At 38.5% G+C, this 12,344-nt stretch overlaps 1 protein-coding gene across 1 annotated transcript; it reads right to left on the bottom strand.

Moving 5' to 3' along the window:
* On the bottom strand, window positions 3,137–9,359 carry LOC18784782 (patatin-like protein 6). The gene is made up of 3 exons (XM_007217906.2): window positions 7,803–9,359; window positions 5,879–6,174; window positions 3,137–4,029 (listed from the first exon to the last, which is right to left on the bottom strand). The coding sequence occupies exons 1-2, from the start codon at window positions 8,931–8,933 to the stop codon at window positions 5,905–5,907; spliced, it is 1,401 nt and encodes a 466-aa protein (XP_007217968.1). The 5' UTR covers window positions 8,934–9,359; the 3' UTR covers window positions 3,137–4,029; window positions 5,879–5,904.

The raw sequence follows: 12,344 nt of genomic DNA, 5'->3' as shown, positions 1-12,344 counted from the left end.
CTATACGCTTATAGCTTAAAGCAGATTCCTCTAAAAAAAAGCTAGGTCATCCATGGTTGAAGAAAACAAGCTAAACTTTAATTGTGCTAGATAGGTGACTAAACAATGGCATCTAGGCAAGCTATTTCACATTTGAAAAATAAAAATAGTAAATCAATTTTTTTTTCCTTAAGAAGGAAAAAAAAACACCGAAAAGGAAGGCCGAAAGAACCCGACAATAAAGAATATTATTTACTTTTAGCAAGGATTTGGAAACAGGTAAAATTTGACCTATGGTAGGGAAAAAATGAAAATATATTGCTTGTATACATATATATATATATAGCCTTTTATTCCTATTAATTTCCTTTTTAGAAAAAGGAACTTCCTTGTTATTTGTATGAATGACTACCGACAGATGCTATTATTTTCTGTAGTGGAGTCATTTTCTGCCTAAGTGGTAAGATCCCTTTCAAGTTTTCAAGCATACCCATATGCTCTCTGAATCTGACTGTTTTGAGAGTGCATTTTGCATCTTTCATTTAATTAGGGCATATCTCCAATATACGTAAGGTCAGAGTCCATTCTAAGCTTCTTTTTCAAAATAAATTTGAGATATTAGTGCCTTAATTATTATTGAATTGACGTGTTTGTTTCATCAACTAAATAATGATGATATATAATTGTTTAACATTAATTTTTAGCGATACTAACGTATACGCCAAATACATCAATATATATCATTTGGATATATTATGGTTCTAATTCTAGCTAGTTCCTTGATTATTTTTTTTGTCACAAGTATTGATCATCGACCGACAACACAACACAAACTTATAATATTTTAGGACTTTTTCTTTTTTGATTATTGAAGGGGGGATTTGAACGCTGGTCATTTTCGAACGTTGAGAAGAGAAACACCATTAAACGAAAACTATATACCATTAACTAGCAACTACGATGTATACCTAATTAAGAGGAAGATACAACGTATCTATCTTCTAGGTACGACCACAACCACATGTTTCTCATGTTTATATAATCTAATTAATTTGTTGTTGTCGTGAGATTATGAGCCCGATCTTTTGTTTAATTGTTCTAGGTCAAGTTATGGTCGTTCTCATCTTCAGTTAACATATATCTTTTTCAATTAATCAAATCACTAAAGACACACAGGGTTTATGATTGTTAGGTAAGCAAAAGGCATGATGATATAGAAGCAGGAGCCTGGATTACATCAGCTTGTTGTCATTAAAATATGATATGTCTCTAAGCTAACAAATAGTACGTGGATAGGGAATGAGATCAGGCTCTAATAATTGATGCCAATTAGAAAGCTCAATTATAAGCAAATTCCATTATTAGTTAGTATTATATTGTCTTCCTAGTCTACTAATCTTGGGCTTTCAGGATTATATTATGCACAGAGAGAGAGAGAGAGAGAGAGAGAGAGAGAGAGAGAGAGAGAGAGAGAGCAATGCATCATCATCATGCATGTATAGAACACCAAACATAAATTACAAGATTTGGCAAAAGGAGAAAGAGCACATCATAGATGGGTTAACAACCAATCCCAAATAGAAAAGAAGAGAAAAAAAAAAAAAACAATACAAGAGGGAGGAAAGAGCTGAGAAGAAGATGACAAAAAGGAAACATCTTGTGTACTTTGTATTTTGCTTGGAAAAAAAAGGACATTGCACCAAATGTTATATTCATCAACCCTTTTTAATTTTATTATTTTATTATTAATTGTTATTTTAGTTTCACTTTGATTTGATGAATAGGCCGGAAATGGAGGGTCAAAAAAGGTTGTGGAAAAGGAAAAGTGGGATGAAAAGAGAGTTTCACTTTGATGAATAGGGCGGAAAGGATGTTTTACCATAGGCCTAGGGTAGTAGTAGGTTAGGGAAAATGCACTTTGATGAATATATTAACCACCCAAAACGCAAAAGGGAAGGAGGCAGCCACTACCAACTTACCAACCACATGCATAAAGAAACCAACTAATTTTGTTGGTTTAGGTTTAGGTTTAGGAGGTGAAACTTAATTTGGTGGGTCATGAACCATGATTAGGTAAATCTTCATAAAAGTAAAAGCCTGCTTATGCGGAGTAATCTTGCTCTAATTAACCTTTTTGCTTCAATTTGTAGTACTAATTGTGCTTGAATTTGGGCAAATTGGATTGGATGCTTTGCTTGCTTCATCATAAATCCTTTGCAGTTGTGAAAACCCATTATGACCACAGTAATAAGATACCCACCACACTGAAAAGGCAGTGGTAAAAGAGGGCAGTAGAAGCTACCAACAAGAAATTATTTACCCCCAGATAATTAATCATGGGCAAGTATTAATTTTCTTGGCATGCCATTGGACATCATTTTTTTGGTTCTGAAAAAGATTTAGACAAGGCATGGAATGAGCAAGCATTAGCTATTGTCCCCATGGCATGCATATATAATAAAACAAGCAAACTTTTTCCAATTGAGGAAACCCCTTGTACATTTTGGCTTACTTGGTCATGACTCATGATAAAGTGGCAAGCATTTTATTTCTTTTGTCATTGGTTGCTTTTTGGCCATTTGATTAAACAACTGGCTCCTCCTCTATAGTTTGGAAAACTATTTAAAGCTACAAGTCTATTTGAAGAATGACTGTTTATACATTTTTATCCACAATCTCACACACACACACATATTATACAAGTGATATTCTATTCTAATAGGGAGATTCGAACTTGAGTGCAAAATGAAGAACACATCTGTTCTAACTATCTGCTCCACAATCATATATTTTAGGATTTTGAAATGACGACTCATCCATTGATTTTGAAATGACGACTCATCCATGAATTTTGAATGGGGAGCATTCTGATGTGGACTGGGCGTGGTGATGAATGTTTGGGTGTCTTAATAGAATCATTCTTTTTATGAAAAAACAGTGAATTTTCATTGATTTGGTGTGCAGCAGCCGCGCTGACCCTTCTACATGAAAATACAAGTCATGCGCAGCAGACACCTCATTTGTAGGAAAAGTTTCAATAGTCAATAACAGGCAAAGAAAAAGCGAAACGCATGAAAGCTACACTCGAGAAAAAGTGGAACTGCAGCCATGAGAGAGAAGAGAACACCCACCACCAATCTCCCAAATTACAAGCATGTACAAAAAGAAGTTGGAATTTTTTTCTCTTTAAACAAATCATGGAACTTCAAATAGAGGACCCAAAATCCTGTATTATACACTTCAACATAAAAGGAAAAAAAAAAAAAAAAAAGACTACTTTTTCTTCTACCTCTAGAAAGGCTCCAAGAACTAGCCCCTAATATGAAGGCCCCCACTCTGGAAAGAAATGGTCAGTCGCTTGAAAAAGATAACCCACACTCTGAAAAACTTTTCTGCCACCACTACAAACATTCTATATTCAAATGAAAATATATTGAAGAGGTAAAAAGCTAAAAGCTAAAAGCCAAAGACAAACAAATAGCTTTGGCTATTTTTTTAATTCTGGGTTTTCATCATAAGCTTTAGCTAGCCCACCACCACCTACCCACCCACCTTCTCAAGTTTCTTGAGAGTGAGGATGAAAAGACGGATATTGGACAACCCATTTGGGGGAAAATTGAAACATATAAAACCGAAAAAGGGTAGGGGAAGAAATATGGAAACAGTTCTCTTCCCACCCCCCGAGTACTCAATCTGAAATCAATAGATTCACACCTGAATATCTGATTCTTGTTTGTTTGACCTCAAAAGCTTTTTGATCTCGCTTTTGCTTTTTTCTACCACCCTTGGTTCCTTGCCATTGTAGAAAGGTTAGAGTGGAGACCACAATGCATGTCCTCTGGCAGGCAAAGAATCCCATTATATCTTCAACCCTTTTTACAAACTACTAGTCCTTTTCACTCAATCCAATGACCCCCACAATCCCTCCTCTTCTCTTACTATCTCCACTTACAAAAGTAAAGCTGTTTGCTACATTACTTCTCTTTTCCTCTTTTTTTTTTCTTTTTTTTTTTTTTTGGATTTCCCTTCCTCTGATGTCTGTCTATTCACCTGCAAAATTTGGGAAAAATAATTTGCTGTTATATATTTCAAGCTACAAGTAAAAATGTACATTTGAGTTGCAGAAGATAAATGAAAGAACTTGTAATCTACACTACATGTATGATTTGAAATTTTGAAGAAGTCACAGTAAGATTAGAACTATAATGAGAGAAAATAGTTTGAACAAAAAGAGAATTGCTTAAAGCAACAATGTAAAACTTTAGAAATTTGACCCCTTTGGCTTTTCCAGGTTTACCCCTTGTCTGTTAAAAAGTTAGTTGGGAAGGAAGTGTAAGTGCCAGTCGCTATCTGGTTACAGGCTATAAACATTCCTTTCTCCAATCTATTATAATGGATTATGCATCCAGCTTCTTGTGGACAGGAAAACCATCCAACACAATTTTTTTTTTAAATTTTTAAATTTTATGTATAAGACTCCTTGTATGTACTTACAATTCTATTCACTAGGCTTTTACCTAACATTTAGGTCTTTAAGTATGATTAAACAAGGCCTCAGCATGGCCCCAGTGATTTGTGTACACCAAACAACATTTCCTCTGTGTTTCAAGAAAAGACAGATCTCCCAGAGCATTTAAAAAATCATGGACCGCAAGGCACTACGTGTACAGATAATGGTGGATGAGAGACATAAATCAGAGACTTGATTATTTGAAGGAATATGCTGCTTATTTCAAGCAAGGCATCTAAGTAATTTAAAGAAGATGAATGTTTCAGTGCCAAATGAGCTAATAGCTAGATAGTGTAGATGTGGTCTTCGCTCAAATAGGCATGTGTGATTCTGTAGGCCAATGCCATACAAGCAAAGCAATAAAATTTTGCCCCTGACATTCAAAAGAAACATGCATTCTCTCACAAGGAGAACCTTTTTTCCGGACTACGGAATTGCCTTTAGGACCACAAGGATTTGATTCTCTTCTAAATGACCACAATACCCCTCCATGCCTTTTTCTCATTTTTGTTCGCTAAAAATATCCAAAATGTCCTTAAATATATTCCAAACTAAGTGTCGGTAGGCCGACAACAGATGGGGCTATAAGCAATCATCTAGTTTTACCTTCTTCCTTTTTTTAGTGTAATTTTTTTTTTTTTTGGTTTGTTAAACAACAACAAACTGGTTGTTATAAAGGAGGAAGAAAATGACAAGACCAGCCCACGGAGATACAGAGATTAAGAAATTTCAATGCCTGCTCGTGACTACGTGTCATGACACCTAATTAATGAATGCCACCATATTTGAAGGAGAAAGTCTTAGAAACAGTAGTTGTATGCATGCCATCATGATAACATGTTGTAATTAATAAAATCAAACAATAAGATGACATGTAACCATTATTAGTGGAACCCCCCATATGATTAAGTAACTCATGCTATGTAAGTTTCAACAAATTCCAACAACATATCTTTATTAATTTGATATACCATGCTAGCATGATAACATAACATAACATTTGTGCCTAACACTTTCTCCATTTGAATTTTAATAAACGTCTGACAACTAATCATAGCACTGACAGGAGATCTAACCTGAATTTGAGGATTAATTAAAAATAAAGTACAAATATCAATGAAAACTACAGGGTTGCACAGACATGTTTGGTCAGAATGCGTCAAACTCAAATGTAATACATGAGTGCCACTTGACCAATGTTGTACGAATCGAAAAAACAGTGGACATGGTATGTTCTTAATTTCAATGGACATAATTTCACTGTAGTTTAATGATTAAACGGGGAACATTGTTTTGACAAGAAAAGTTGTTTTCTTTTTCTCCAAATTTCTGAGGTATGAACATAGTATAGAAGATGAGTGAGGTTTAAACATAACAGAAAGCACATACCATTTGGTTTTGTTGGAGGTAGTAGGCTAAGTGGTTTTGGCAGCAGCTTGCTTGAAGGCAACAGTGGGAGCTATTCTGCAACTCCTCCTCTGATGCTCCAAAACCAGTTCTCCGGCAAACCAATCGAGCTTCTCGAAATTGCTCTGCTCACCAATTCTCTTACCACCAAAGAGTACTGATTCAACATTCTTCTGTTTCAGCATTTCCTCTGCCGCTCCTACCAGCATCTTCACGTTGTTGGGACTTGGGTCTGTATCTACATTTGGCCCGCACCGTCCCAAGCTAGTCCCATTTGCCTGATAAACACCATCCAATTATTAGCTATGTTCAAAAACTAATTTCCAGTAAGCATATTAATTAAGAACCTAACAAGCGAACCCACTTAGGATTTATAAACAGCCATGCATATTAGTCACAGGTCATATTCAAACCAAGCAACCCACAAATTGGGAAAGATCCAAAATTCATAGGATATATTTCTAATAAATAAATTTTTTTTACCTAACAGCTGAAACCATTGGGATTTGGGTGACAGCTCTAATTTAGGACCACCTCAGAGATAAAATAAACCGTAGGAGAAAACAGAAAATGACAAAAAGTTGTGGGTCAATGATAGTAACCTTTTATCCAGGAGCAGGAAAATAGATTAGAATAGTATTCATCTTGCTAAAATGGAGAGAAACAACCACAGTCAGATTAAAGGTAATAACCCCACATTCTTTCTACAGATACTAAGATTTTAAGAGCCTCAGCCAGAGATATGTACTGCAACAGGAAAATCAGAGCAGTAAGTTCTGGTACTTTGACAGTACATAAAAATTGTCCTAGTAACAAGGGCTAGACCTCTAAATTACAGGATACTTGTTTATTAAGATCAAGCAATTTGTGACCACTCCTAGCAACTCCATACCCCAGCTATCCAACCATTTCCATCTAATTACTACTTGCTGCAATATTACAGGGTCAGGAATCCACAATCAATAGCTACTTCCCTGGAAAAGAAGATTGGTAAGACAATAATGGGCATTACCCTCTTTTTTTTTTTTTTAAATACAGGTCATGGTTTCCAAGTTTACACACCAGGGGGCAAACCAAAGACTAATAACTAAGAACAAAGAAAAGAGTGAATAAAGAAATATCATTTTGGAGCCTGCCCCAAGAAGCAAACTTCAACGGTATCAAATTGAAATCCAGCAAAGAAATAAAGATGAGAAAATCTTTAATTTATCAGTGAAATCAATAGAATGCAATGCAGCGGGACCAAAACTTTAAAGCCAAGAACCCAAACCAATTTACTGAGACAACCCGTCAACTCTAGGCTTTAGGCCTTGTTTGTGTAAAAGACAGAAAGTCCTAATCAGCTAACCTACGGCGGACCAACCAAAATCTCCATTCCTTCTCTCGGTCCCAAAATTAATTGAGAAAAAAAAAATCAGAGCTCACAGGCTCACAGGCTCACAGCCAAACCCAAAGCATAATCACGTGCAATCAATTCAACCAGGGAAACAAAAACCAAAGGTCCCCCATTTTGCTTCACTTGGTCTGTGCACTTTGCAGCATAGAGCAAGCTATAAAAAAAACTAGTAATGCCCCCCACTCCACTCCACACCAGGCCAAATGTTTTTACGTTTCAAAACACTCGCATTTAATTGCATGAAAGCGAAACGTACACCCCCCAGCGCAAGTTAGTACTGACAATACGTGTGTAGTCTGTATGTATGTATGTACACATTTTACATCGTATTTCTGAACAGTACCAGCCTGGCTAACTAATAACAATGTCTCGTTGCACAGTTGGACTTGCCCCAGAAACGGCAAAAAACAACCAAACCCAAAAATTAACTCCATGCCCAAAAAAAAATTTACACAAATTTAATTAATTGCGCACGGTGCGCACGTTAGAAACGGCCTAGCGTACACGTACCTGAATGCGCACGTAGTTACTGCTTCCGCACTGACCAAACGCCATGGCGACGGACTGGTCCACCAGGTCCGCTGACCCGTCGCCGGCAATTTTGGCCATGGGCCGAGCCCATTCCTTTGCCCTCCACCTCTTCACCTGCTCGTACTCGTACCTTGCTTCTTCTAGAAACTGGCCGGTCCCTATTGAAAGGACCATTATGTCCTCGACCCCTCGCACGAACGGAAACTCCTGCTTGTTGTGCAGCACGTGCGTAATCGCCGAAGCCGCCGGGTTGCTCATGGCCAATCCGCCGTCCACGGCGAGGCACCGGGTCTGGTTGTTGACCGACCGCATTTGAACCGGTTCGAAGACTCCCGGCTCGGCTGACGTGGCGCGGCAGACCTCCCAGAGGCGGAAGTCGTAGCTGTCGGTTTCGAGCGCGTCGGCGCGGGAGAACAAAAACGGCGCCGTACTGGAGAGGTCGTAGCAGGGAATTAAAACCGGCTTGAGCGTGTCTTTTAGAGTCAGGGTTCGATCGTTATCGGCGAAGGCCTCTTTCATCGCTTTGTCCAAACCGGCCGTGGCGCTCAAACCGGAACCCGAACCAGAACCTCGGATGAAACGGCGGAGGAACCCGCCCGAACTAGCGGAGGAGGAGCGGTTGTTGAAGAAGCTCTTGCCGTGATCAGCGAGGAAGCGCCACGTGTCGTCGGCCTTGAACATAGGCCGGGCCTGGTCTCTGCTGGCGAAGAGCATGGCGGCAAAGATGCCTCCGACGCCGGCGCCGGCGGCAACGTCGAAGTAATCGGCGATTCTGGCTTCGGGATTGCCCGATTTGAGCTTGAGCGCGTGCTCGAGATACGCGAGGGCCTTGCCAGAGAGAATCCCCCGCATGCCTCCGCCGCCGTCGATGCTGAGTATGCAGATTTTGCCCCTCTGGTTCTTGATTGCCGAAACGGGGGTTTCGGATTGGGGCTGGGTTTCGAGTTTGGGGTCGGAGGGGGGCGGAGACGGAGAGACCTGCTTGGGGACCCAGAGTTTCTGATCGTCGTAGCCGAAGAGGAACTTGCTCTCCAATATGGAGAATATCTCGTAGCTGAGCTTATCGGTGTCGATGCTCGGCTCTTGCATTTCGGACCGAGTCGAAGTCATCTTTTCCCCCCAAATACAAAATTTCGGATTAAAATTTCGGCCACCAAACACCAACACACACAGAGATACAGTCCTCACTTGGTTTCGATAATATCCATGAAAACACAAAAATGCTTATATATAGGTTAGACAAAAGGAATTTCAACTCTCATTTTAGTCTCCGAGAAAGAAAAAGAGGGAAAGAGAGAAACGGAGTCGTTTTGGAGGTTAGTCTGTTTTCTTTTAACAGAGCACGCCACCAAAGCCAGCTAAACGCACAGAGAGGAGTAGCATGAAAAGCTCAACCAACAAAACCAACCAACCAAAACAAACGCACACCAAAACCCGAGAAAGAAAGAAAGAAAGAGAAGGGCAATGAAGAACGCAGAGGAAGAAGAAGAGGAGGTACAGGCAAACACACACTCTGCAGAGCATGTCTGTTTCTTATATACCCTTTTATTTTTTAAATTAAAAAATACCACTCGCTCTCTCTCTCTTTTTCTCAGACATTAACTAAACGACAGTGAACGACGTCGTTTTTTTAGTTTTAACCGGGTTTAACCCGGGTTAATGGTTATTAGCTTTTTGTCTTTTACACTGTTTACCACTGGGTACACCGACGGGTGAGGCCGTTGGTTTACCCTCCTCGCTCAATCCGACGGTCAGGAGTGGGCGCTTGCTATTCGTCCGTGATCAACGGTCAATTAGGAGGGTAAAGAGATAAAAATTTCTATATTTCGCGCCTTTGTCGTTACCGCGTGGGGCCCAGCGCGCCACATCCGTCGGTGAGAGAATGGAGACGCACTACTACTACATGTACTAGTCCGCCTCTCTCCTTCTTCTGCTGCTCTTTGGTCTAAATTAGAACCTTTGTTAAAGACGAATTTGACCCTGATTAGACTAGATACGGTTAAAGGTTATGCGCCCCATTTTTGCGTCTTACGTGGTGACGTGTAAGGGTGGGCCCCGGGTGTTGGGTCAATTGGCCTGGAACAGTGAGCTCTGCTTGCCGGTTGGGGGGGTTGGACTCTTTCTCGGCTCTCATAGGTGAAAGGTGAATTTACAACTGTCATTGTAATAAATAAATAAATAATAATAAATATGGATATAGTAGTGGATAACATTTGTTGGCCAATAGCAATTAATTAATTAATTTAAAACAAAACACAGAGAGTACTTGTTTTTGTTTTTGTTTTTTTGGTGTCATTTGAGATTGTAGATGATTTTGGTGACACATTGGTGGAGGGAGTTGACGGAGCCACCTTGTAGCCCATGTAGGTGTTCTCCCTTTTGTTATGCCACAATCCTCTGGGATTTTTTTGCCACCGGGGGGCACTTGTAAAAATAAAAAAATAAAAAAGAAATTAGAAATTAGAAATTATCCTCAAAAATTTTTAGGAAGAAGAAGCAGCCGTATAGGTGTAGCCAAATTTATTGCAATTATTCTTTCCATCTCTGTCATGTCCTAATTATAGGTCTTGGTTGCTTCTTTAATGGTGTTATTAGAGTAGGAGGGAAGTTGTCAATCCTTTTTATCAATTTAAACATTGTTTATAATAGTGTTAGAGTATTTATACCATAGTCTAGTTTATGAAATGAGGGACTCAAATTTGGATATAAAAAAGTGCGCTTATGATTCTAGCTAATTGACCTAACCCACGTTTATTATGTAAACGACCAAACCAATAAACAAAATAATGCCGGATTTCCATTTTAACCTATTGTTTACTCTCTTCAAATGCGCTTCTGACTTTACATCATTCTCCTCTCGTGTCTCTCTATCTATGTCTAGAGACCAGAACATGTAAATTTTAAATTATGTCACAAAAGATTATGATTTATTTATTTATTTTATTTAAAAGAAAAGACAGTGTTTTTAAATACAAGCATACGTATTACGTCGTGTTCAAAAAGTCAAGTTGGTTAATGAAACTGTAAATAAGTGTAAACCCTAGGAAGGTGAATGAATCAATTCAACGCAGAAAAATGCGGGGCAAATTGACTATTTTTTGTGTTGAGGTAAAAAATAAAAAAATAAAAAGTAATTTGTTTATGGAATTGTTGGGCCAAAAGCCTGATTGAAGATTATTAGATTGATTGATTGGCTAGGTAGGCATGGTGGGCCCTTTTTTTTGTCAAAGAGTTGACAATTATATCTCTAATTAGCTTAATTTAATTACTTAGTTTCACATTAGGGGTGGTTGATTAGGCAGTTTCATTATGTCTCCCCTCCTCAAAAGAGTTTTGAGATTGTGTAGAGATAAGAAAGGGAAGGTTGATTGATTGATGAACACATGAATTGGAAAAGATTGATTTGAAAAGCCTAAAAATTCACAAACCATCGTTTTAGTGTTCCACTAATCTTTATTGCTTTGCTAGTGCTTATAAACTACTCCCACCATGTCGTTTCATCAAGCATACCGTACAAGATTTCAATTCAACAAAATAAAACCTATATTGCGATGTGCTAGTCTATGTAGAAGGGTGAGTTTCATAATTACTTAATTTGAATCTAATTTAAGTTGAAACACTGAACAAGCGTTAATCTATTTCCGAATTGATAAACCGATGTAATGGGTGCACCTGTGTCAAATACAAATGTGGTTTGGCCTGTAGTGAGTGAGCATAGGGCTGCCAAGACATGACATTGAAGTGAGTATTCATTCAAAGGGGGGCAAGAAACACAAAGTTTGTAGAAGCTCAAAGCTGCTAGCTAGCCCCTCCCTCCACTATGCTTCCTATTTCTGCGTTAACTTTCCCCCTTTTACTCTCTGCTTGCAATGGCATTGCATTTGCACCCTCCCTCCCTCCCTCCCTCCCTCCCTCTTGTTGATAGTCACGATCCCTCAAATTGCTACCCATAAGGCTCTGGTCCTTTTCATGTTCATCTCCAACCCATCCCCCCATATTTATATATGTCCCAATCTCATATCATTTTGCTAGGGTTAAATTCATACACCACACAATGACATTATGGCCCAACCTCTACCCTGCATCTCTCAATGGGCCAATGGAAGACTAAGGGCCAAACTGGCTTGAAAATCAGTAACACGGGTTGGCTTTTCCTTGGGTTCCTATTCTTTCCTAAAATATATATGATATTTCCTAATTCTTTCCTAAAATATATATATAATATTTCCTAATTTTCGTTGGAAACTGCTTTCCAAATCCTTGTAGGGGTTTGTAATCATATTCTTTGTACGTATAAATAAGAGGGTGTAGTTTCGTTTATTCTTGTTTTAAGTGAATTATACTCGTCATTGGTGATTAAGGCGCAACAACCCTAAATCTTCTTCTAAGAAAAACAAAATCATGAATTCAGGTATTTTGCTAAACGAAACTTTTTTCTTTGGTATTACACGTTTGTTTGCTAAGTTTGAATAGATCAAATATTGTTAATATTTTTTAATTAATCATACATGATTCTTTATG

This window comes from Prunus persica, chromosome G2 (genome assembly GCF_000346465.2).
Source record: "Prunus persica cultivar Lovell chromosome G2, Prunus_persica_NCBIv2, whole genome shotgun sequence".
Lineage (NCBI taxonomy): Eukaryota > Viridiplantae > Streptophyta > Magnoliopsida > Rosales > Rosaceae > Prunus > Prunus persica.
Note: the sequence above shows the minus strand (reverse complement) of the source record. Positions and strands in the feature narration are given on the sequence as shown.